This window comes from Aquarana catesbeiana, linkage group LG12 (genome assembly GCF_042186555.1).
Source record: "Aquarana catesbeiana isolate 2022-GZ linkage group LG12, ASM4218655v1, whole genome shotgun sequence".
Lineage (NCBI taxonomy): Eukaryota > Metazoa > Chordata > Amphibia > Anura > Ranidae > Aquarana > Aquarana catesbeiana.
This window is the reverse complement of record NC_133335.1, coordinates 180,739,487-180,766,769: the sequence shown is the minus strand read 5'-3', so window position 1 is coordinate 180,766,769 and position 27,283 is coordinate 180,739,487. Positions and strand designations below refer to the sequence as shown.

At 46.6% G+C, this 27,283-nt stretch overlaps 1 protein-coding gene across 1 annotated transcript in view; it reads right to left on the bottom strand.

Moving 5' to 3' along the window:
- Positions 1-14,621: 14,621 nt before the first annotated feature.
- Positions 14,622-27,283, bottom strand: part of CDH22 (cadherin 22) — a 645,289-nt gene continuing 632,627 nt past the window's right edge. Inside the window, exon 13 of the mRNA XM_073606249.1 lies at positions 14,622-20,582. Within this exon, the coding sequence (XP_073462350.1) occupies positions 20,071-20,582 (512 nt within the window). The 3' untranslated portion in view covers positions 14,622-20,070. The remainder of the gene's footprint in view (positions 20,583-27,283) is intronic.

Sequence of the window (27,283 nt, the reverse complement as noted above, 5' to 3'; positions counted from 1 at the left end):
TGAGCTAAGCCTTTTAGTACTTGCGACTGAATCTCTCACATGCCTCATTGCCTTATGGATCATACAAGGTACTGCACAACTTCTTAATGTCTAGTTAGTGAAAATAGTGTCTCTGGTTTAAATGTATCTACTGTGGACGGTCATAAGGAAGGCAGAAGTGCTTTCACACCATCTGAGTGGCAGTCTTGATGGTCTGATCGCGGATTGGTACTGCCAATGCAAACTTGGTAAAGTGGTCCACTGTGACTAGAACATGATTGGTATCCATCTTCTAATATGTTGAGTGTAAGAAAGTCAATGGTCAGTATTTCCAGTGGGGCAGACAGACGTGTTCCAAGTCAAAGGTTTACTTTATAAAAAAAATTTGCGCTAAAGGGTAAAATCCCTAAACCAGAAGCTAGAATACCATTAGATAGAAAATGGTAATATCAAATAAACCCAAACTCAAGTGCAGTGCTCATGAAACAAAACCAAAACAAAACTCGTATCAGTCCAGTTTATGTGTCTAAAGTAGAATGTCTATGCAAACAAAGGAACTCAGCCGTGAACTGTAAATTAAATGATCTTCATAAAATGTTAAAAACTCCTCCAGGTGAAAAAAAAAGCACATTCCGTGCTCCCACACCAGTGCCCAGATCAAAGCCATACCTCACTTGATAAGATATTGATAAGATAGGAGTCCATCCTCTGTGAAAATGAATAATATAGAAATAGGGCAGGTAAGATGATCCACATAATACTGGGCTTGGAAAAGCAATAATGGTAAACAGAAATTCTGGGCGATGTAGTCATAATGAAAAACATTGTTGTCATCTTCTCATTCCCCCATGCTTCTCTCTCCTATCTGTATTCTCCCTCCCTCTTCCTCCTTCGGAATCTCTGCTTTATGGGTCTCTGAGGCCTCCTCTGATTAAATGATTTCTTCCTTTTCAGCAGAAAAACTAATAAGAGCCTCGAAGGATTTTTCTTTTGACTTGAAAAAAAAGAACAAATATCTTAATTTGCATCCACCCTGCAAACTAATTGGTGGAAAATGAAACTGGTGAAGCCGCTTAATTAAATGAGGACAGAGTGAAATCCGACCAGATCCTGATTAGCTAGCACATTAATTCAGTTTGTGTGAATTTAGATGAGGAGGGAGCGGAGGAGAGGAGGGAACGTTAGACATGGGATGTAGAGAGGTTAGAAGAGGCCGCAGAACACAATCCACAAGTCATCACACAGCTAAAGTGACATGGAACAGCAGGAGGAGATGTACGTGTTTTGACACCATCATAAAATTAGAAGCCAGGTTTCAATTGTTTTAACTCTTCGGGTTCTTCAGATTTCCCTGGCTGGTGAAGGGCTTAATAGATTACAAAAACTTAACTGTGATTCCCAGTCTTCATCAACTTGGCAGCTGCAGTGGATTTCCTCAAATAGGAACAGCTGTTCTGCTTAGAAATCCATTGATGATAATTATCATCTGCATATTTTCACTTGAGGAGGCGCTATAACGGGGCCTGCTTAGTGGAAGGAATCAGCGAGAGAACATTATCAAGCACGAGTAATTAAACTGTATGCTGTTAAAGGAGCCCATGTGGGAAAGAACTTCTTATGTGAGCAATCTTAAGACCTACTTTCTCAAAGGAATATAGTATGGATCAAGAATAAATATAATAGGGGGAATTTACTAAAATGAGAGTAGCTGTGCATAGTAACTGATCATCTTCTAGCTTCAGCTTGCTCAGTTCATTTTTTGAACTTGCACATGCTCCATCCAGATTCTGTCTGCTTCAGTCTTAGTAAATTCTTCTCGATGCATGAAGAGCTCCTGTGTGACAGTCTAAACGGGTTCCACAATAGTTACTATGTAATGCACAAGCCTCAAAGTAAAAGCGTTAGCCAAATCCAGAAAGGAGTGGGCAGGACTGGGTGTGGTCAACTGCTGATTGATAAGCTACAGGCTTGCGAATCAACGTTCGCATTACTAATAGCCACACCCTCTGCACTATCCTCTCACCCCACTGTGGCACAAGCAGTAAATCCATGTTGTCACCCCATCACAATAAGTCGCATGAGATCGACTTCAGTGTCAGGATCAACAGGTATTTGTGAGCCTTTGCGAGAGGGAAGCTGAAAGTGCACATTAATTAACATTTAAAGTGGTTTCAAAGTCTCAAGGTTTTTTTTTGCTTTGGGTAAAAAACCTGCTGCAACCAGTCCCCCCCCCCAGCTCCCCAATACTTATCCTGAGCCCCATCGTGATCCAGTGATGTGCACGAGAGCAGTGGCCCTTCCGGGTCTCTCCCTCCTCATTGGCTTAGACACAGCAGAGGAAGCCATTGGCTCACGCTGCTGTAAATTACAGCCAGTGAGCCAATGAGGAGGGCGCGGGCGGGGCCGAGTCACTCTCTGTGAGTGAATAGACACTCAGATCGTGGCTTGGGAAGGGCCTGCATGAATGCCTCCATAGCAAGCAGCTTTTGATTGGGGCAATTGGCAGGGAGGAGCCAGGAGTACCGGCGGGGGACCCTAAAAGAAGAGGATTGGAGATGCTCTGCTCAAAACCATTGCACAGAGCAGCAAAGTATCACATTTGTTATTTTTTTTTAAATATATATTTTGTTTTAGAATTAATTTAAAGTGAACTTATGACTAAAGTTAATTTACATATTCTGAACAAGCAGTAAAAGCACTTTCAAATGAGTGCTCATTCACCTCTGTGGCTATAGGCATTGTTACATAGTTACATAGTAGGTGAGGTTGAAAAAAGACACAAGTCCATCAAGTCCAACCTTTTTGTGTGATTATATGTCAGTATTACATTGTATATCCCTGTATGTTGCGGTCATTCAGGTGATTATCTATTAGTTTCTGGAAGCTATCAATGCTCCCTGCTGAGACCACCACCTGTGGAAGGGAATTCCACATCCTTGCCGCTCTTACAGTAAAGAACCCTCTACGTAGTTTAAGGTTAAACCTCTTTTCTTCTAATTGTAATGAGTGGCCACGAGTCTTATTAAACTCTCTTCTGCTAAAAAGTTTTATCCCTATTGTGGGGTCACCAGTACAGTATTTGTAAATTGAAATTGTGCAGAGTCATTATCAAAGTTCAAAATAGCGGCACTGAAATCTCAGCTATTTTCTATTAGAGCAGATCATGGCAGTGGATAATTTGCTGTGTTCAGAGTCAGTTCACGCTGCCTCTGGATGCAACAACACTCTGTGCTATGGCCTCATACAAACAGGCTGATTATCTGCAGGCAGGTTGCGTGCTGCCAAAACTCAGCAGAAACGTCGACCCTGTCTGCGTCCAGGGTTGGTCAGAAGCTCTATTAGCATGTAGCCGCTCAGATGATTAGTTACATCATGCGAATAGCGACAGTGCTGGTTATTGATTTGTACACATTACAGACTAGATAGCTGAAGCACACAGCCAGGGATTACAACATTTACTGATTATTGCTGGTGGCCGCCCCTGGCCACTGTAATGCGGCCTTTGGATTGTACCCTTAGATGTTAGAAGCTCTTTGACCCCTGATGAAGCGCTATAGCGTAAAACGGGTTGAGCAGAGTTAAGAGTGCTGACATCACGCTCAGGCCCGGATTTACTCCCTTTGCCGCCCCAAGGCCGGGTCCTTCAATGCCGCCCCCCCCCACACACACACACACACACCCACACCACCATTCTCGTCCTTTATCGATGACTGCTACAATAGATCAATTAAAAACATATCTCCACACACAAGAACACTGAAAATAACTTGCTTTAATTGTACAGACTGAAAATACTCTGTAATGCAGAAAATGCCTTTTAAAGATTAGAGCAGTAAGAAACTCCCTACAATTTTTTTAGTTCTAACTTTTCTTTTGGCAAACTCATCGATAATATCTTCGTAGGACAAAGTATTTAAAAGTTCTGACTCACTGGCAAGTGAAGCTAAACTGTTCAGTCTTTCTTGACCCAAAGATGATCGTAAATAGTTCTTTATGCAAATACATTTTTCATTCATTTTTATGCACCACAGCTCAGTTGCAGTGCAGAGAAACAGTATGCATTTTGCACCACACTGCTCAGCATGCAGTGGCGCTGTTGCAGTGTGAACAGGACACATAGAAAACAATTAACTATTGCCCTTGGAGAGACCTGTGTTTTGCTAGTGCAGAAATCACAGACCCCCTTTTACATCAGTGTCTTCAGTCCCCCCCCTTCACATCACATCACAGCAGACCCCCTTTTGCATCAGTGTCCTCAGTCCCCCCTTTACATCACATACCCCCTTTTACATCACAACCCCCTTTTAGATCAGTGTCCTTAGCCCCCCCCTTACATCACATCCCCCCTGCCTCAACACAAACCCCCGTCACAGACCCTCATTACAGACTGACCCATCACAGGCTGACCCCCCCATCATAGACTGACCCCCCAAATCACAGACCCCTCATTACAGACTGACCCCCATCACAGACCCCCATTACAGACTGACCCATCACAGACTGACCTCTCCTATCACAGACTGACCCCCCAAATCACAGACCCCTCATTACAGACTGACCCCCCATCACAGACTGACCTGACCCATAGCAGAGCCCTCATCATAGACTGACCCCCCATCACAGACTGACCCCCATCACAAACTGGTCCTGACCCATCACAGACTCCCTATCAAAGACTGACCCCCCAAATCACAGACTGACCCCTTCAATCACAGACTGACCCCCATCACAGTCCTCTCTCAATATCAAACTTCTTTACAGCACAGCACTCCCCCCTCCCCAAAGAACCCTACCTTATTCACACAAGACATGGAGTCCTGCCCTTTGTCTAGAGCGGCCGCGCTTCATGTTTTGTGTGAATAAGAAAGGCAGTGTGGGGAGGGGGCAGTGCAGTGATATTAGAGAAGGCATGGACCTGCCATGCTGCTATGTTAGTGCGGAGAGGGGGGCGGCCAACAGGGCAGGGCTGGCAGCCTTATGCCTGGGGGGCAAGTCCAGTCAAGTGGCCCACTGAACCACCGAATCAGCTCACCATCACCAGTGCCCTTCAGCGCAGCCTCACCAGTGCCCATCAGCGCAGGGACCTGCTGAGCTGGCACAGGCAGCTGCCATCGCTGGGGTGAGAGACTCTGACACCCGCAGCTGAACCCCACATACCATCTACCCCCCCATACACCCTATTTACCCTGCCCCAGGCCAGTGCCCACCTAGTAGTCTAAAAATAGCCCTCAACACTGTGGGTCCTGCTGTGAGCTGGTCATGGCCTCTTGATCCTGCTGGGAGCTGGCCATGGCCAGCAAGACCCACAGGCCAGCGGAACGCACAGGCCATGGCTAGCGGCCAGTAGGCTCCCTGCTGTGGGTCAGTGGGTGGGTGGCTGGCAGGCACAGTGCACACTGCTGCAGGTGGCTGGCCTGGCTCCCTGCTGTTAGAAAGTGTCCCTTCCAGGCCCCATTAGAGACTACAACAGAGTCTAATGGGACCTGGAGGGGGGGGTCTCTCTCTAACAGTGTCCATTAGAAAGTCTCTGTTAGAGAGAGACCCCCTCCAGGACCCATTGGAGACTTCAAAAGGAGTCTAATGGGACCTGGAGGGGGGGTCTCTCTAACAGAGGCCCATTCAGTGTCCATTATAGAATCTGTTAGAAAGAGTCCCCACCAGGTCCCATTAGAGACTGAAAAGGAGTATAATGGACCTGGAGGGGGCCTCTATCTAACAGAGTGTACAGTGAACACCTTCATTCACTCTGTTCCTCATGGGACACCCTCCTTGTGCCATGACTCTCACCCCTGCCCCAACCTCTCACAAAGTAAAAATAAAATTGGCACTGTGTAGCGCTCCTCTTACCTCAACTATGGGTACTGCAGATGCTGCTGACTCCCGCGTCCTCTGTGGCTGGCTCCTGTTGGTGGCTGGCTGGCTCCCGCGTCCTCTGTGGCTGGCTGGCTCCCGCGTCCTCTGTGGCTGGCTGGCTCCCGCGTCCTCTGTGGCTGGCTCCCGCGTTCCTCTGTGGCTGGCTGGCTCCCGCGTTCCTCTGTGGCTGGCTGGCTCCCGCGTTCCTCTGTGGCTGGCTGGCTCCCGCGTTCCTCTGTGGCTGGCTGGCTCCTTTTGGAGGCTGGCTGGCTCCTGTGTCCTTTGTGGCTGGCTGGCTCCCGTGTCCTCTGTGGCTGGCTGCTGTTGGTGGCTGGCTGCTGTTGGTGTCTGACTCCCACGTCCTCTGTGGCTGGTTCCAGTGGGTGGCTGGTCAGCACCCTGCTGTGGCTGGCTGGCTGGCTCCCTGGTGTGGGTGGGTCACCGTGGGTGGCTCCTGTTGTGGCTGGTTGTTTTTCTGCTGTGGGTCAGTGGGTGGGTGGGTGGCTGGCACGGTGCACACTGCTGCGGGAGGCTGGCCTGGCTCCCTGCTGTAGGTCAGTGGGTGGCTGGCTGGCATGGTGCACTCTGCTGCGGCTGACAGAGAGGGGGGCACTGACAGAGGGGGGCACTGACAGAGGGGTGAGCTCTGACAGAGAGGGGGGGCACTGACAGAGAGGGGGAGCACTGACAGAGAGGGGAGGGCACTGACAGAGAGGGGAGGGCACTGACAGAGAGGGGAGGGCACTGACAGAGAGGGCTGGGCACTGACAGAGAGGGCTGGGCACTGACAGAGAGGGGAGGGCACTGACAGAGAGGGGATGGCACTGACAGAGAGGGGGGGCACTGACAGAGAGGGGGGCACTGACAGAGAGGGGAGGGCACTGACAGAGAGGGGAGGGCACTGACAGAGAGAGGGGGCACTGACAGAGAGAGGGGGCTGACAGAGAGGGCTGGGCACTGACAGAGGGGGAGGGCACTGACAGAGAGGGGAGGGCACTGACAGAGAGGGGGCACTGACAGAGGGGGGGGCACTGACAGAGAGGGGGCACTGACAGAGGGGAGGGCACTGACAGAGGGGAGGGCACTGACAGAGGGGGGCACTGACAGAGGGGGGGTCACTGACAGAGAGGGGGCACTGACAGAGAGGAGGGCACTGACAGAGAGGGGAGGGCACTGACAGAGGGGGGGCACTGACAGAGGGGAGGGCACTGACAGAGAAGGGAGGGCACTGACAGAGAAGGGAGGGCACTGACAGAGGGGGGGCACTGACAGAGGGGGGGCACTGACAGAGGGGAGGGCACTGACAGAGGGGGGTCACTGACAGAGGGGGGGTCACTGACAGAGAGGAGGGCACTGACAGAGAGGGGGGTCACTGACAAAGAGGGGGTCACTGACAGAGAGGGGGGTCACTGACAGAGGGGGGGCACTGACAGAGAGGGGGTCACTGACAGAGAGGGGGGTCACTGACAGAGGGGGGTCACTGACACAGAGGGGGGTCACTGACAGAGAGGGGGCACTGACAGAGAGGGGGCACTGACAGAGGGGGGGCATTGACAGAGAGGGGGGTCACTGACAGAGGGGGGGCACTGACAGAGAGGGGGGGCACTGACAGAGGGGGGCACTGACAGAGAGGGGGGGCACTGACAGAGAGGGGAGGGCACTGACAGAGAGGGGGGGCACTGACAGAGAGGGGGGGCACTGACAGAGAGGGGAGGGCACTGACAGAGAGGGGAGGGCACTGACAGAGAGAGGGGGCACTGACAGAGAGGGGGGCTGACAGAGAGGGCTGGGCACTGACAGAGGGGGAGGGCACTGACAGAGGGGGAGGGCACTGACAGAGAGGGGAGGGCACTGACAGAGAGGGGGGTCACTGACAGGGGGGGGTCACTGACAGAGGGGGGTCACTGACAGAGAGGGGGGTCACTGACAGAGAGGGGGCACTGACAGAGAGGGGGCACTGACAGAGGGGGGGCATTGACAGAGAGGGGGGTCACTGACAGAGGGGGGAGGGCACTGACAGAGAGAGGGGGCACTGACAGAGAGGGGGGGCTGACAGAGAGGGCTGGGCACTGACAGAGGGGGAGGGCACTGACAGAGGGGGAGGGCACTGACAGAGAGGGGAGGGCACTGACAGAGAGGGGAGGGCACTGACAGAGAGGGGAGGGCACTGACAGAGAGGGGGGTCACTGACAGAGGGGGGTCACTGACAGAGAGGGGGGTCACTGACAGAGAGGGGGCACTGACAGAGGGGGGGCATTGACAGAGAGGGGGGGTCACTGACAGAGGGGGGGCATTGACAGAGAGGGGGGTCACTGACAGAGGGGGGAGGGCACTGACAGAGAGAGGGGGCACTGACAGAGAGGGGGGGCTGACAGAGAGGGCTGGGCACTGACAGAGGGGGAGGGCACTGACAGAGGGGGAGGGCACTGACAGAGAGGGGAGGGCACTGACAGAGAGGGGAGGGCACTGACAGAGAGGGGGGTCACTGACAGAGGGGGGTCACTGACAGAGAGGGGGGTCACTGACAGAGAGGGGGCACTGACAGAGGGGGGGCATTGACAGAGAGGGGGGGTCACTGACAGAGGGGGGAGGGCACTGACAGAGAGAGGGGGCACTGACAGAGAGGGGGGGTCACTGACAGAGGGGGGAGGGCACTGACAGAGAGGGGGGGCTGACAGAGAGGGGAGGGCACTGACAGAGAGGGGAGGGCACTGACAGAGAGGGGAGGGCACTGACAGAGAGGGGAGGGCACTGACAGAGAGGGGGCACTGACGGGGGGGCACTTACAGAGAGGGGGCACTGACAGAGGGGAGGGCACTGACAGAGAGGGGGCACTGACAGAGGGGGGGGGGCACTGACAGAGAGGGGGGTCACTGACAGAGAGGGGGGCACTGACAGAGAGGGGGGGCACTGACAGAGAGGGGGGGCACTGACAGAGAGGGGGCACTGACAGGGGGGGGGCACTGACAGAGAGGGGGCACTGACAGAGGGGGGGCACTGACAGAGAGGGGTCACTGACAGAGAGGGGAGGCACTGACAGAGGGGGGGGGACTGACAGAGAGGGGGGGCACTGACAGAGAGGGGGTGGGCACTGAGAGGTGGGGGCACTGACAGAGAGGGGGGCACTGACAGAGGGGGGGCACTGACAGAGGGGGGGGGCACTGACAGAGAGGGGGGGCTGATAGAGGGGGGGCACTGACAGAGAGGGGGGCACTGAGAGGGGGGGCATTGACAGAGAGGAGGGGCTGATAGAGGGGGGGCACTGACAGAGAGGGACGGGCTGACTGAGAGGGGCGGGGCATAGAGAGAGGGATGGGCTGACCGAGAGGGGCGGGGCATAGAGAGAGGGACGGCTGATAGAGAGAGGGTACACTGACTGTGAGGGGGTAGATGAGAGAGAGAGACACCTCAGAAGACATACAGCACGCCAGACAGAGAGGCGGGATTCCCGCAGCAAGTGGTCGCGTTTACACACAGACCAGCCCCGCCTCCACAGTGACCAGCTCCCCTGGGCCAATCAAAGGTGCCCATGACGGCCGCCCTCACATGACCCTGTTCGGCCAATCAGAGGGCGCTCGCATGGACTAGGACTACAGCTCCCAGAATGCCACAGCGTAGTGGCTTTCTGATAACACACCCCGCTGCGGCCGTGCCCCATCCTCCGAGAAAAAAAAAAAATAGTCTGTGGGCGGCCGCGGCCGCGGCGCCGCCCCTGTACCACTGCCGCCCCGAGGCCTGGCCTCGGTGGCCTTGTGGGAAATCCGGCCCTGATCACGCTGCCACATGGTTTGTTGTGTGGTGGCCATACTTGTAAGTGCCGATAGTTGCTATTTGCCTTTTCAGTGTTTTATATTGTATGCTGGATTGCTTATACTAATAAACACTACATTATGAGGACTATACCTGGCTCAGTTTAGTGAGCATTTGTTCTACACAGTTCTGTAATCTACCTCTCCGTTTTGGGTGCTGAAACTTGGCCAGTGGCACATCCAGTGTAATAAAGGGACTGCTTCCAGAGGAGGCGTATTTGCTGCTTATAACGCAGCCATGTGCTCTGGTGAGTCTGGAGTGTTGGTGGTGAATGCATAGTGGAAATTTACGGGTCACTTGTTGGATCCAGACAAATACCAGGGGAGAAGCACTGCACTTTATTTATAATATTTAGTGATATTACTTGTATGTGTAGTTGCACGGACTGATCATTCTTACCACGTAGAAGATCTTTGGACTTTATGAATGAATTATACACTTTTTATTTTTTACTTGTATCTATTTTTGGGTGGATTTATATTGTTTTTATTGTTTATTACATCATTTTAGGATTAGATTCCTTTAGGCGCTGCACTTTATATTTATTTTATTTATTTAGGCATGTTTGGCATATTGATCTCTTATGCTAGCTGCTACTATCTCCCCCTGAGCAGATTTAGTACATCACTGTCTATTGTTCCTATTCTTTTTTTCCTGTAAAGACCGGAAGTTCAGGGAGGCAGTACTGAGACAGTAGGAGGCAGCAGTATTGAAAGTTGTAAACTGCAATTGCTGAGGTAAGAATTTTATCAAATAGTGAAAAGTGGGTTTTTGTCAGCCAGAAATCTGGGGAGCAAGGCACCCAATCCCAAAAGTTACAAAGTATATGAAAAAGCAAATTGGGAGATTTTTAAGGTGCCAAACACACCTTAATGTGTTCTTCCTGTTTTCAGTGAATATCTTGTACACTAATTAAAAAAGGCTCCTGAAGAAGCCATCTTCTGGCGAAACATGTTGAGCAATAATCGCTGTACCATATACCTGGATCACATGTGATCTTTATTCTTAGTCTTTTTTACTAAGTATTTTAAAAATATTCTAAATAAAATTTAATATGATTTTTAAATCATGATGTAGTTCATTGTCTGTGTCTGGCACCTTCAAAAGTTTTGCTTTTTCATACATTTTATCAAATAGTTTACAGAGGAATGTGTATTTTAATATTCTCTTAAAAAATACTGAGCGTTGAATGCACTTTTAGGATCTAACAATAACCATTTTATGCAAGGGCTATTCTGATTGGAAACAAATTGAATGACTTGTTTGGGTTTGTCCCTACATAGTTTGGGTAAATCTTGGGGTAAGTTCACACGGCCAGCTGGTGGGGTAAAAACAGACAGTTCATCATTTTTACCGAACATTACCATCCACCTTCAAGTAACATGAGGAATGTGGAAAGTCCCATGGAAACTATATCTACAGTATCTCACAAAAGTGAGTACACCCCAACATTTTTGTAAATATTTTATTATATCTTTTCATGTGACAACACTAAATAAATTACACTTTGCTACAATGTAAAGTAGTGAGTGTACAGCTTGTATAACAGTGTAAATTTGCTGTCCCCTCAAAATAACTCAACACACAACCATTAATGACTAAACCGCTGGCAACAAAAGTGAGTACACCCCTAAGTGAAAATCTCCAAATTGGGCCCAAAGTGTCAATATTTTGTGTGGCCACCATTATTTTCCAGCACTGCCTTAACCCTCTTGGGCATGGAACTCACCAGAGCTTCACAGGTTGCCACTGGAGTCCTCTTCCACTCCTCCATGACAACATCACGGAGCTGGTGGATGTTACCTTGTGCTCCTCCACCTTTCGTTTGAGGATACCCCACAGATGCTCAATAGGGTTTAGGTCTAGAGACATGCTTGGCCAGTCTATAACCTTTACCCTCAGCTTCTTTAGCAAGATAGTGGTCATCTTGGAGGTGTGCTTGGGGTCATTATCATGTTGGAATACTGCCCTCTTGCCCAGTCTACAAAGGGAGGGGATCATGCTCTGCTTCAGTATGTCACAGTACATGTTGGCTTTCATGGTCCCCCAATGAACTGTAGCTCCCCAGTGCCAGCAGCACTCATGCAGCCCCAGACCAAGACACTCCCACCACCATGCTTGACTGTAGGCAAGACACACTTGTCTTTGTACTCCTCACCTGGTTGCCACCACACACGCTTGACACCATCTGAACCAAATAAGTTTATCTTGGTCTCCTCAGACCACAGGACATAGTTCCAGTAATCCATGTCCTTAGTCTGCATGTCTTCAGCAAACTGTTTGTGGGCTTTCTTGTGCATCATCTTTAGAAAAGAGTTCCTTCTGGGGTGAAAGCCATGCAGACCAATTTGATGCAGGTTGCGACGTATGGTCTGAGCACTGTCAGGCTGACCCTCCACCCCCTCAACCTCTGCAGCAATGCTGGCAGCACTCATACGTCTATTTCCCAAAGACACCCTCTGGATATGATGCTGAGCACGTGCACTCAACTTCTTTGGTTGACCATGGCGAGGCCTGTTCTGAGTGGAATCTGTCCTGTTAAACTGCTGTATAGTCTTGGCCACCGTGCTGCAGCTCAGTTTCAGGGTCTTGGCAATCTTCTTATAGCCTAGGCCATCTTTATGTAGAGCAACAATTATTTTTTTTAGATCCTCGGAGAGTTCTTTGCCATGAGGTGCCATGTTGAACTTCCAGTGACAAGTATGAGAGAGTGAGAGCGATAACACCAAATTTAACACACCTGCTCCCCATTCACACCTGAGACCTTGTAACACTAACGAGTCACATGACACCGGGGAGGGAAAATGGCTAATTGGGCCCAATTTGGAAATTTTTACTTAGGGGTGTACTCACTTTTGTTGCCAGTGGTTTAGACATTAATGGCTGTGTGTTGAGTTATTTTGAGGGGACAGCAAATTTACACTGTTATACAAGCTGTACACTCACTACCTTACATTGTAGCAAAGCGTCATTTCTTCAGTGTTGTCACATGAAAAGATAGAATAAAATATTTACAAAAATGTGAGGGGTGTACTCACTTTTGTGAGATACTGTATGTACAAAATCGTATACACTCATATACTGTTATTAATGTTATGTTGTACATGTACAAATATGCCAGCAATTTTGTAAAATTCAATATCCCCTTTTTAAAACTGATTTTGTAAGGATTGTGAATAAAGTTGATATCATTTTTTAGTGGAAGATGTTTACGATTTTGCACATTGCCCAAAAAGTCCCATGGGAACTATATGCCTACAAATGGACATGGGAGCCACTCAGGTTTTCTTGCATTATCATACCCATGATGCTTTGCGGTGCGACAAATTTACTTTGCATGTTAAACCGTCCATTAATATCAATATATGCTGCAAAAGCATTCCAAATGTGGCTTTGGCGACTGCAACACGGTAGTTCAATGTAAAACCCCCATAGGGACTAAAATAAAACTTGGCATATAGGAGTCAGCAGTATTGCCTCCTGATTTAAACCACCTCTGAAAAAGTGATCCACTATGGATTGTAAAAGAAATTGTGCAGACTAAACACGTATTGTATTCCTAAAGGAGATTGTACAAGCAAACTGAAATGTATATAACCATCGTAAAGGCAATTGTGCTTTGTATATTGTATGGTCAGTGTAAGAAGCTATTGGGTCACTCCACATGCTAGCAGGCACCCAACATTCCAGTAGCATAATCAGATTTAAATGGACAGCCATCTAATATACACTCACCGACCATTCTATTAGGTACACCTGTTCAATCGCTTGCTAACACAAATTGCTAATCAGTCAATCACATGGCAGCAACTCTAGACGTGGTAAAGATGAATTGCTAAAGTTAAAACCGAGCATCAGAATGAGGAAGAAAGGGGATTTAAGTGACTTTGAACATGGCATGGTTGTTGGTGCCAGATGGGCTGGTCTGAGTATTTCAAAAACTGCTGATCTGCTGGGATTTTCATACACAACCATCTCTCGGGTTTACAGAGAATGGTCAGAAAAAGAGAAAATATCCAGTGAGTGGCAGTTGTGTGGACAAAAATGCCTTGTTGATGTCAGAGGTCAGAGGAGAATGGGTTGAGCTAGAAAGGCAACAATAACTCAAATAACCACTCGTTACAACCAAGGTATGCAGGATACCATCTCTGAACGCTCAACACATTGAACCTTGAAGCTGATGGGCTACAGCAGCAGAAGACCACATCAGGTGCCACTCCTGTCAGCTAAGAACAGGAAAAACTGAGGTACAATTCGCACAGGCTCACCAAAATTGGACAATAGAAGACTGAAAAAAATGCACTGGTCTGAGGAGTCTCGATTTCAGCTGTGACATTCAGATGGGAGGCCCAGAATTTGGCATATACAGCATGAAAGCATGGATCCATCCTGCCTTGTATCAATGGTTCAGGCTGGTGGTGTAATGGTGTGGGGGATATTTTCTTGGCACACTTTGGGCCCCTTAGTACCAAATGAGCATCGTTTAAACACCACGGCCTACCTGAGTATTGTTGCTGACCATGTCCATCCCTTTACGACTACAGTGTCCCCATCTTCTGATGGCTCCTTCCAGCAGGATAATGCACCATGTCACAAAGATCAAATCACCTCACCACTGGTTTCTTGAACATGACAAAGAGGTCACTGTACTCCAATGACCTCCACAGTCACCAGATCTCAATCCAACAGAGAACCTTTGGGCTGTGGTGGAACAGGAGATTCACATCATGGATGTGCAGCCGACAAATCTGCAGCAACTATGTGATGCTATCATGTCAATATGGACCAAAATCTCTGAGGAATGTTTTCAACACCTTGTTAAATCTATGCCACGAAGAATTAAGGCAGTTCTGAAGGCAAAAGGGTGTCCTTTACCTAATAAAGTGGCCAGTGAGTGTGTACAAATCATAAAATATTATTTCACCAAACAGCCTTCCCCTCCCATTTCTGCCATCAATAAAAAATATACTGCAATAAAATTAGTAGAACAACTGTTTATTTTTGTCCTTTGAAGAATCATGATAAAGTAATGAATTCCCTGTTAGAAGGTGTTGTAGTGCATTGTGGGAGACTGAGATGTTATAACTGCACTGGGTAGACAAAATGGATGGGAAAGCACAGGTTCAGATGTGAATATCATGAAAAGTGACAGAATTTACATTGTCAATGACAGCTAATACTGCAGATCTGACCTCCTGAGGACTGTGTGTTAATCCAAAGAGGGTACCCTGTTAAGTTCAGCTGTGGTCGGAGTCTGAAAACATTGCTCTGTTGGCAGGAAAAATTACAGCTGGTGTTAATAGAAGTAACATCATCGTGTACAGAATATAGAAAATAAAAAAAAAAAACGGCTGAAAAATGGTGGGTAATGGCCATGATAGTGAAGGGCAGGAATATAGACAGGGACATGTATAAATCTTACAGTTTTAATGGAAGAGCCATTAAATCTAGAAACACAAGTTGTATTGTGGACATTTCAAATACACAAGTATATATTTAAATGGATTGTGAATTGGTTTTATATATATTTTATTTATTATGATCAGGACTGAAAATATATATATGCGCTTCTGCAGATGAAGGTCTCGAAAATCAAAGCCTCCTCCACAGACCAGATATATATATAAACTCAAAGATACAAGGTTTGCGGCACTCAGTTGGAGATATATTGTAGCAAATGGTACATATACTGATCTGTATACATGCACTATATGGCTAAAAAAACGAAATATTGAGTTCCAGTAAAGGCTTGTGTTATATACAAAGACATTTTAGGCAATTATGAGCTTTCAACCTTGTGGCACAGTCTAGGGAGGCCCTTTACAGTTTCTGCATGACTGTGCTCCTGTACATAAATCCAGGTCCATAAATACAGGTACATGGGTTGATGAATCTGGTGTGGAGGACCTTAAGAGGTCTGCAGTAAACCTGATCAAACCCCTACAGAACACCCTTGGAAGAAAATAGAAAACCAGTTGCAAGTCAGGTCTATTCATCTAACTTCAGTGCCTGACCTCACAAATGCTCTTTTGGCTAAGCGGGCTAAAATTCCCACAGACAGACTACAGCATCACACGGAAAGCCTCCTAAGAAAGGTGGAGGCTGTTAGGCTACATTAACATGGCTACATGGGTGCAAATATTTTCTGCATTTAGAAGCGGCTAAATGCTGCCTTTGGATGCACCATACAAATTGGGCGATTAGCTGCAGCCAGTTTGTGTGGGACCAAAATCTCTGCAGAAACGTCGACCCTGAATGCACATCGACTGAGTCCAGGATCAATCAGGGGCTCTAGCCATATGTAACCGCTCAGATGACTAGTTACTGCTGGTTGCGGGTTTATATCGGGTGGTGATCCTCGCTGGCGGCTCCCCTGTCTGCCCCAACTGTTCGGCTGTGTGAATATAGCCTTATAGGGTCTTACTCCATATTACTGCCCATGGTTTTGCAATGCAAATATCTAACAAGCCAATATATTTGTAATGGCAGGGTGCCCTAAACTTTTGGCCATATACTTTGAAATACGGTAAATTATGGATTTACTGGCTGGTTCCTGGCAGCATCCTTTGAAATTGCCGCATCTGGATTAGTGGTGACCAGAGCACACTTGATGCTAGTGCACATTTAGGACATTTGCTTCACTTGCGGCTCATGTTGGTCATATATAAAATATAAAACATTGCATACGCATAAAGTCTCCTTTTCACATATGTACCCATCTATACTTCACTGCTCTGCTGAAAAATAAAATGAATCTATTACAGAGACCAATAGTTTAAGCTTGAATTTATACACACAACTGAATTAAATTGAGCAATGACTCCAACCTCTTCTTTTACCCTCCTGTTCTGTTTAGAGTGTGGAAGCGTCTGCTGGGCTCTATCTTGAAAAAACCCCATAATGTGAACTCTGTGTCATGGAGGCACCCTGTAATTTTTATTTTTAAAATAAGGATTATTATATACTAAATATAAAGGATTTTTATATACTTTGTATAAAAAAGATAGTTTAAAACTTAATGATCGGTTTAAAATTTTTTTAATAACTTTCTTTCTCCTTTTAATTGGCGAACTCAATAGAATCTGCTGTTAAAGTTTGAAACATAAGAATATGAAATTCCTGCAGCATTTGAGTGTTCATTTTACCACACCCTCTTAAGTACCCTGGTACATGACTGTTTAGAGATAAGCCCCTACTTGTTTTTACAGAGCTGGACAGTAATAGACAATAATATAGTGGGGCGTGCGTTTTTCCTTTATAACATGGTATTTTGCTGGGATAGGAGAGATAAGACAATGACATGTTGCAAATATAAGTGGGATTCTAAGGCTGCGGAAAGTCATACAAAATGATTGCATGGTGCGTAAATAGTGTTAAAAATATGCTACTTAAAGTAACTTGGCAAAGTTGGCATTCATCTTAAATACTATCAAACCTTCATATAGTTGGACATACAGTATTTAATATTGTTCTAAGATCTGTAGACTGACTGAGGGCAACCTGTTGCATTATGTTATCAAGCATTTTTCCAACAGGAAGTCAACTATGTTTTGGATGCAGCACTGTTTAATGTTTTATACTTACAATACGATTCTGAAACATGTATTACTTTAAACATAACTTTTTTTTTTTTTTAGGTAAGACAACTTGTGTTTTAGATTTATAAATTTAGCCCTTAACAATAGTTTTTTGAAAAACAATAAAACAGCCTAAAACGAATGAGACATTCATGACCAATGTATATTCACATATACACTTAAGTGTCACCTTCACTGGTGGGAGCAATGGCTTCAATCTATGGTTCCTTGTATCAGTTAAAGGGGTTTCCTGATCTCTTCATGTCAGCATACTACAGGTCAGCTTCTCCACCCATGACCCCATAGGAACATATTGTAACAAGTCTATAAATCTGATAGAGTCCTACCCTATAGCATTCTCTTTTTATCCTTGTTCCATGGTGGATAATCGTTGTCCTTTTTTAAAGGCTGAAGAGGGGAATAGCTGCTTTTCCAAACGGGATTTCTTTCTAGTGAAGTAGACATTGTGGCTAGGATCTCTGCACATTGTGTCCTCAGTTTTATCTTCCGCCTCTGTCTCATTAATAAATCCTTTTCACATTCAAGCTGGCATTGTAGTTTTGTTGGTTTCCATTCTTGTTTCCTGTCCTTATTTATTGTTATTGCTTGCTAGATTCCATAGTTAGTGGACATGAAACCAGGAATACAAAAACTGTTATGAATACTTACCTGTATTTTTATTTCCATACCTATCCTCATGTCAGCATAGGCCTCCCCTTACCTGTTGGTTCTTTTGTGGGTCTGGTGACTGAATGTGGTTGGGGAAGAGAATCCGACCCGTGGTATACTGACATGGGGATAGACCAAAAAAGTAAAATTAAAGATAAGCATTGTTAAAAATGTTCCACATTTTAATTTTTGTTACTTTTGCTACCAGTGACTCAATCAGCCGTGAAAGTCACTTGAGAGTAGCTTAGATGTGGTAGAAAATGCTTTGTTACTTGTTTTTTCCAGACACCCATTGAAATAAAAAAGGTTTTCAAGCCTGCGGCTATATTGTGACAGAGAATTCACAATGTCCTGACTCCTGAGCACTCAGACTGACACAACTATCTGGTGTCTAAAGAAGGCAACTGCCAATTGTTACAATGAAGGGATATTACTACCATTTTGGCTGAAACATCTGAAGACCTGTTTTGAGGCCACAATATTTTAGTATAGTTTGCTGCTAGTTTGGCCATTTCACGGTGTAACGCTTCTTCGGTATAACTTTTCTTTTAAAAATGAACATATTCCAACAGTTCCTGTTCTGAGTCTCAACATATTCACAGATTTGATACTGTAATTTAGTCCAAAGGCTCATGCCAGAGTGCTTTATAATCAGTCTAATATGCTTAATTGTTTAACTGGTTCACAACCAGTTTTAAAAAAACAATACTGTACAGAATAGTGATCTGCAACCACTGGCTCAGGAGCCACATATGATTCTCCTCTATAGAACAGTGATCTCCAACCACTAGTCTAGGAGTCACATATGGCTCTCCACTATACAGCCTAGAAATGCAACTTCTAGCAATTGACTCAGGAGCCACATTTATCTGTCCACTATAGGACAGTGACCACCAAACTACTGGCGCAAGAGCGACATATGCCTCTCCACCTTCTCTGAGACAGCTTGAAGCAAGTCTTCAACATGTACTTGGCTTTCAATAATTTGATTTGTTTAAGTATATTCTACACCATATCATACTCAAAAGTATAAAGCTCATTAGAGACAATCCACACTTTCTTATATTGAAATGGGGCTATGAACTTGATGGGGTAAAAAATAAACTCCTGTTCTTGTGACCCCTTTGTTTTCCTCAGCTCTACCACTTTTGGAAACTAAAATGAGAGATTTCACTTGCAGTACCACTTTCTAGTTAAATCTAGTATTGAAGAACAACCATAATATATAAGGCCTGCAAAGATTTAAATTTCTCTAGGTCATATATAGCTAGTAGAAGTTAGTGACATTCAACTGTACTTGTTCTGGTATGTTGAAGGTTTTTCACCAGTAATTCCAGTGGATACCCCAGCATTTGTAACAGGTAATAATTAACACCTGTCCCAGACACCATAGCTTGTTGGTGATTGGATTATGTACATTAAAACACATTATTCATGTTCCCATACAATCAGTATCTATCTTGATATACTTCATAACACTTTGGTAATTGGGTTAAGGTGACTTAGTTGTCCATGTGGTTATAAATTCTGGGTTATGTTCCTGATGCTTATTATAACTGAGGAAGCCACATGGATGAATGATGAAACATCTTCAGCATAATAGAACAAGGCCAATTGATTGTAACTAACTTCTATGACCCATAGTAGTAAGACCATCATATGTCACTTGTCAGACATAAATTGGGCAAACGCTGAAAACAGCAGAACAAGAATATAAGACCCTTTGGAAAGGGGAGAATAATATGTTATTATAACTATTATGTTTGGTGAGTCAGCGTGATCACTGTACAGTTACAGTTATTGTGTTCATTAGATTTCCCTTTCTTTAGAAATGATTAGATGATTCTCTCACCTTTGTACTCACAGATAATGACCAATATATTTGAGTGCAATATTGGTAGATGATTTCTATTTATATATTCAATGAGCAGACAGTGTGAACTAATGGCACATGGTTATTTACTTTATGGAGAGAACTGTGTTGAGTAGAAACAGAGCAGGATGACAGTGATAGGAGGTAACTGTGGTTAAATGAGCTTCCATGTAATGATGCAATGAATGGGCATAGTAGAGTCATGTAATATGCTGCTTACATACTGAGATGTAATAAATATGGAGCAGTTTTGCCCCAGAATTAGAACATAAGGTCTTGGTACCCTGAAAACAGAGGGATTGAGTAGGGCTAGGACCCCTGGCTTTCTTCCTGCCCCTTGTGTCCAGCATATAGAGCAGCCAGTTGGCGAAACCTGGGGCCCCAAGAGCCCAATTGAGAAAAGTCTTGCTCTGAAGTTGTAGACCAGGTGCTTATGGAACTGAGAGAGGCTGCACTGGAGCCAGATCCCTCAAAGGCATAAGTCTGAAAGGAGTCATAAGGAGGCACTGTCGAGTCCTGATCTGCCATCCTCACTTTTCTACTGATGTAGTCTCTGAAGAGTGAAAAGTCCATTTCAGCCCCTGGAAACCACTGAGGCAGTGGGTGACGCTGGGAAGCAAGTGAACTGTCCCCTCCAGCCTCGCTCCCTTCACTGAAGTTGTATAAGCTTCGCAAGGCTGACATATCGTAAGCCTCTGTATCCTGTTCCCCGCCGCCCTCATCATTGTATTTGATGACGTTATCCCTCATATCTTCATCCTCATCTGATGCCAGGTGACCCTGGTGGTGTCGCTTTAGAGCCAGAATAAGAAGAATCAGCACTGCAGAAGAAAACAGAGAGTATGTTTTATAATGAATAATTGTGTGTAGGCAGGAAAATGGAGACTGTTTACTTAAAAGGTTATTGCCCTTATAAAACGCAATGACTGTGACTACAACTGTTCAGTTAAAAGGTTATTATCCTTATAAAACCCAGTGAACTTCATACTAACTTTGTGAATATTACCCTTTATTTGAAAATGAAAGATCTATTTTTTATGAATCAGCAAAGTACATTGATGAACTTCTCTTTATGATAGTATTCTGTATATATTCTTATATATTATTCTGCTATGTGTATATAGTGACAGTTCTAGGCCCTGCCACTGTGTGAGTATAGGGGAAGCAACACAGGGTCCACATTAATGAGGAGTGTGGGGCTTCAGAGTATTGTGCCTGAGCAGAAAAGACAGAGTTTTTAATCCCAGATCAGGGTCTAGAGTCTGGATGCTTCAAAGAGTCTTGGGTAGGACAAAGTCTTCATTCCAGTGTCCAGGTCTTATTGGAGACCTGCAGACTTTGGTAGTGTGCAGCTGTGCATACTTGCTATAAGCAAGGACCTAACCATAGTGCAGGGCTCCCATAAGGAGCCCACAGGATGCAGAGTATCTGGACAGCTTACAGCTGAGTGAATCTGGAGGACTGGGGGAACTGAAGTGACTCGGCTAGTCCATTGGACTTAGGGAATCTTTGAGTCTCGGAGGAGTGGGAGAGCCTGGAGTGCTAGGAGATCCCCTATTGAGAGTCCACAGAGTGGGGCCAATACAGCAGGATGCTGTAACTACAAGCTAACTGAGCACAGAAGAGCCAAGAAAGCTGGGGGAGATGGCCTGTGGGACCACTGAAAAGATTAAGGTGCTGTTGAAGCGGGAGCCAGGTGCCTTGCCATCTGTTTTGTTTTATGAAACACCTGTGAGGGAAATTATATAAAGGACTTTGCTTTACCTAGATTTTGTCTAATAAAAGTGGGCTGGCAAGCCCTGAACCATGGTTCAGACTGGCATGGACTCAATAAAATGATTCTAACCACTGAGCTGAATTCTCCAATATCACAATATACACAGTATATAATGTATATGTTGTTTGACGGAATAATAATATATTGTATGGAACTCTGGATGACAGGACTGCGGTCGGTGTACATGGTTTCTCAGTTACATGTGGAGAGGGGCTCCAGGGTTTATCAAAACAAACTTGTATTTTAGAATGTTAATCCTGTTCTGGGTCCTGGAGCCCCAGGGCTTTTTAGAGCTTTGAGTGAAATAAAGCCACCATTTCTAGGTCCACATCTTATCTGGTAGCCAGACCTCGTTAGTAGTCTCAGCTTGTAACAGGGTGTAAGATCCTTTAAGTTAGAGTCCTGCCTAAAAGTTACTTGGCAACATTTTTCTGCCACTCATACTTGTTTACCCATGGATTTATGAGCAGTGGTGGGTGGGACTATTGGTTCTTTTGGTCAGCTGAACAGCAGAAACAGCTAAAGAGGGACTCTTCTCATACAGAGTAGACACCAAAGAACACCATGTAAGCGCTCATAGTGCTGCATTGTGCCCCCCCCCCTTCGACGGAACGTCAAGTCTACTCCATAATGGGGAGGGAAGGGAAGCATGACTGTTGCCCTTTTGTTGGGATGAGGATGTGAAGAAAAGTCAGAGGAACTGTGTGAACATAGGTATCTCCATTGGAGCTATGCTAATTGGACAAGTTATAAAGTGTTTAACCACAGAAGTACTGAAACTATGTAGTAACAGCTGCCCCTGTTTTGTGTTGCTGAACATGTTTACATGTGGCTGAACATGTAAAAATAAAAACCTATTCTGCAAAGGGATTTATTTTTTGTGGGAATTCTCTTGAAGATTCTGTGTGTTGTGTGAAAAGGACAAATAATGATGAAGAGTGTAGGGCTCTACAGCATCACTCTTAATCTGGCTCTCCCAGGTTGAATCCTGCCATGTGTTTCCAAGAAGATGATCCTGTAGAGTTGGTGATGATCCTCACTCCCACTAGTGCCAGTGAGTCATAGACTATGGGTCCCTTTGTTGGAAACTTTGGGGAACACCAGCAAAGAGCTGAGAATTCAAGGAACAGATCTCTGACTGCCCTAAACTGAAGGTAAACGGTATGCACTGATTGAAGGGGTTAACTTCTCATCGGGTAACTGACTGGAATTTAGGGTTCTCTCTCTCTGTGCTCTCTGGTGTGACTGCCTGCTGAGTGATGATAGAAAACTAAAAAGATACAAGAGCTGTCTGTTGTTTGGGAGAAACCATTAGTGGGCACCCTGTTAGTTAGAAATGTACCCATTTTTTTATGTAGTGACTTGGAAGACAACATGTTTTGTTTGTTTTATGCTATAGACTTGCTGTACAAAGCCCTCCTGCATTGAAACTGTGTTTGTTTGCTGCCTTGCTGAACAAAAGTGCAGGACAAACCTGCTTGGACTGTTCCTGGAAGTCCCTATCTCCTGCATGCAAAAAGTCTCTGAGAAGGTGTGGGAAAGATTGTCGGGTGGGTGTTTTCCCCACAAAATAACAGCCAATACAGCCTGCAAGGGTGTGTAAGCAGACGCTAGGAGAGTGTCTGCCTGTTTAGGCCTCAAAGGTAGGGGCTCTGACTAGGCTTTCGTCTGAGAGAAGAAATTTCTGCCTGTGCTGAAATGGACTGTCCATCTAAGCAGAGCACCTAGACAGGAGGCTCACAAGTCTGTCTTGTTCTGTAATATAGTGAGGACCCCTGTGAGTGGTAAAATAAACTTCTGCTGTTAAATAAAAGTAGGCAGGAGCCCTAAAATGAAGTTAGCGAGTGGTATGAGTCCTTGAAAGCTCTACCCTTGTCGCTAAATAGTCCCACAGCTATTGTGTGTTGCTGTCAGTGAGAGCAGACATCCGTGTTAGCAGCTCCTACCATCCGGCCTCCAGCCTTCCAGGATTCATCACTGACTCCCCAGTGGAGCTGCACAGGGACCCCCACCTGTGCACCGAGTGGCACTGTCATCTGGAAGCCGCGGGCCAGCCCGCCAGCTCCATAGGCCTTCCTCGTAGGACACGCCGCGGCTTCGGCCTCCCCCCTCAGGACACTCCGCAGCTTCGGCCTAGCTCCGGCCAGCGCCGACCCGCCGCTTCTCTCCCCACAGCCTCTCCCCACAGCAGTTCGACTGGCAGGCCCGCGTACTGCCCTACGATCCATCCTCCCTCATCACTACCCTCGGACGGACCGGTAGCCACACCAGGATCCGAGCAGCCGGGCACCCGCGGCACGGGCCTAGCTGGCGGCCATCTTGGTCCTCCCTCCCAAGGCCTCAACACTCCGCCGGCCGCCTGGAGACCTCCCCCACACTTCCCAGCAGGACCCACCTGGACCTTGGTCCCAGCTGACCCCCCCCTAGCCCAGCACCAGTACCCATGCACAGTACACCCACCGGGACTCGGGCCTTGACCATCGACCATCTTGGTCCACCCACTCGGCAGCTACCACCTCCACTTGGAGCTCATCCCCAACCCCCAGCAGGTAGTCCGGGACCTACCCCACCAACATCCACCCACAGGACCTAGCCACTTCCGAGGTCGTGCATCAGGACAGCCCACAACACAGGCTCAGCCTGTCGGCCATTGGTCCACCCAGTGCGGCCGCAACCACTACCTCCACCGGAGCTCATCCTGGACCCCCACCTCAGCAGGTTAGTACCGGGACCCTGTTCCCCCCCCAGGCCTGTCCGGCCTACTCCAGACAGCATCACCGCAGCCGCCGTCCAATCACCCGCTCTCTAGTTATTAGACTCGGGGGACAGACCACGGCTGCGGCCTAGCTCCTGCCACCCAGCACCCACTCCTGTCCAGAGGGCCCGTGCCCTACACCTGGAACACCCCCTCCTCTACACCGGACCTCACTACGTGGGCACAGGCTACCACCAGAGACTTTGGACCTGATCAGCGCCCATCTTAAATCCTCCGAGACCCAGCCGCAGCACCATTCCAACCAGTAAGTAGCGGCCAGACCCCCCCATACCCTCCCCCCGTCATCCTCCGGACCATCCGGTACAGGTAAGCCACCAGGGTACCTTAGTGTTGTTGATCCAGGGTCCTCGGATCCAATCGCCCCTCGGGGGGTCAGGAAGGAATTTTTCCTCTGCTGGAGCAATTGGCCAGCTCAGCTAGGGGTTTTTTCGCCTTCCTCTGGATCAACGGAGGGTGGTTAGGCAGCCCTCCATCTCCTCCATCTTCTTCCTTCAGCAATATTTTGCCCTCACCGTGTGCATTTTCAAGTACACAGCGGAGCCCCTCCATAGGCTAAGAAACACCAGTTCAACTCTACCAACCGCCACTCAAAAAAGACTAAAAAAAGAAAAATTACTAAGGACCAACCTACAAGCAACCATCAATTACAGGGAGACACCAATCCAATGACAACAGCTAGCATGCGCCCTGATCAACACCAGATCTGCAGTCAAGCACAGACTGGAAATCCACGAGTTCATCATCAAAAACAACATTGATTGCCTCTTTATTACGAAAAGCTGGCTAACATCCGACTGCAATACCATCCTGACTGAATTGGTACCTGAGAACTACAGCATCCTAACCGAGCATAGAATAGGAAAAAAAGGAGGAGGCCTAGCAGTGATCTTCAAATCGCACCTTGCCTTCACCAAACCAACTTCACAGAACTCAGTGCCTTTCATGGAGACCCTCGCCCTGCATCTTCAAACAACACCCAAGACACCATTCACATATTACTATACTACAGACCACCAGGACCAAAGACCAATCTCCCTACACCACTCACTGAACTTATTTCAATGCACACCCTGAAAACTAAAAACCTTCTGGTACTTGGAGACTTCAACCTTTGGGCCAAACTCTACCCAAGACCCTATTGCGACCGCCTGCATCAACCAACTGGAAGAACTAGGTCTTCAACAGCTGATAAATACTCCTATGCATGGTTCAGGACACACTCTAGACCTCATCTTCCAACAGAATGTGGACATCAACATATTCGACTTCACACCACTACCATGGACGGACCATCACGCTATCAAATTTAAAAACACCTTTAACACCACCCTCCAAAAACAGAAACACGCAACAACACACTGGAACAGATCTCAGAAGAGGCTGCACTCTGAACTCTTCAAAACCACATTATCAAACAAAATACAATCGCTAAACTCAAACCTCTCAACGGAACAAACACTCAACTCCCTAAATAAGGTACTACTACAAACAGCAGACTCAGTAGCGCCAAAACGCAGAACACTTTTTCGCAAAAAAACTCAAGATGGTTTAATGGCACCTTCACCCTACTCAAGCAGGAAAGTAGAAGAGCTGAAAGAGCGTGGAGAAGGAATCCTATCAAGGAAAACCATACAAACTACAAAGTACTCACGGTGAAATACCACAAAGCAATCTTCATAGCCAAAAAAGAACATTTTTCGAATATCATCTCAACTGCCATAAACAGGCCGTGGGAACTTTTCAAAATAGTCGCCCAGTCAATGAACCCATCCTGCTTAGAGCCCCCAGCAAACGATACTCAAGAATTCTGCAATGAGTTATCAAATTTCTTCATCGACAAAATCGACAACATCAGAAAATCTATACAACAGAAAAAAACAACCAACCTCACCCAACCAAAGCAAAAAGAGGACATCAACACGAACATTACACAACCGCCAGACTTCTTCTTGACCCCGATCACCACTGACACGACTAAAACCATTATGAGAAGCCTTCGAGACAGCACATCACCAAATGACATTATCCCCATGAAACTACTGAAAGAATGCTCCGACATCCTGGCTCCCACCATAACACACCTCATAAATCAGTCGTTCAAAGAAGGGATTGTGCCAACCTCCCTCAAGCAGGGCACCGTCAAACCCCTGCTAAAGAAACCCAATCTCGACCCCAAGGACCCTAACCACCACAGACCGATAACAAACCTCAACACCATCTCCAAGATTATGGAGAAAGCGGTAATACAACAGTTACAACATCATCTGGACACACATCAACTTCTGGACACTCTACAATCAGGCTTCCGCCCAGGCCATGGCACAGAAACGGCACTTCAAAAAATATGGGATGATGCCCTCGAAGCTGCAGATGACGGAGAATCATGCCTCCTACTAGACCTTAGTGCAGCATTTGATACAGTTGACCACAATACTCTACTTTTCCGCCTCACAGAAGTTGCAGGAGCCACAGATTTGAGTCTAAAATGGTTTGCATCCTTCTTAGAGAATCGCTCTCAGACAGTGAAACTTGGAGCATTCACCTCCGATACCCAGACAATTTCCTGTGGAGTCCCCCAGGGTTCACCTTTGTCGCCAGTGCTATTCAACATCTACATCCGCCCAATCCTCAAAATCATCAAAAAATCAGACCTCGGCTTCCACTCATACGCTGACGATACCCAAATCTACTTTCACATCACCGGACAAAAAAGACCACCATCATTAACTAGAGCAATGTCTCACTTTGATAGATGACTGGATGACCATCAGTTTCCTCAAACTCAACGGGTCAAAAACAGAACTTCTCCTAAACACTAAAATCCCAAAACCAAGACCCCATGGATACCTCCCACCATCTTTGGACAGACCATCTCCCCGAGCACTAAAGCCAAGAGTCTCGGAGTTATCTTTGACTCAGAAATAACAATGGATGTACAAATAGGATCAGTAGTCAGCGGATCTCACCAT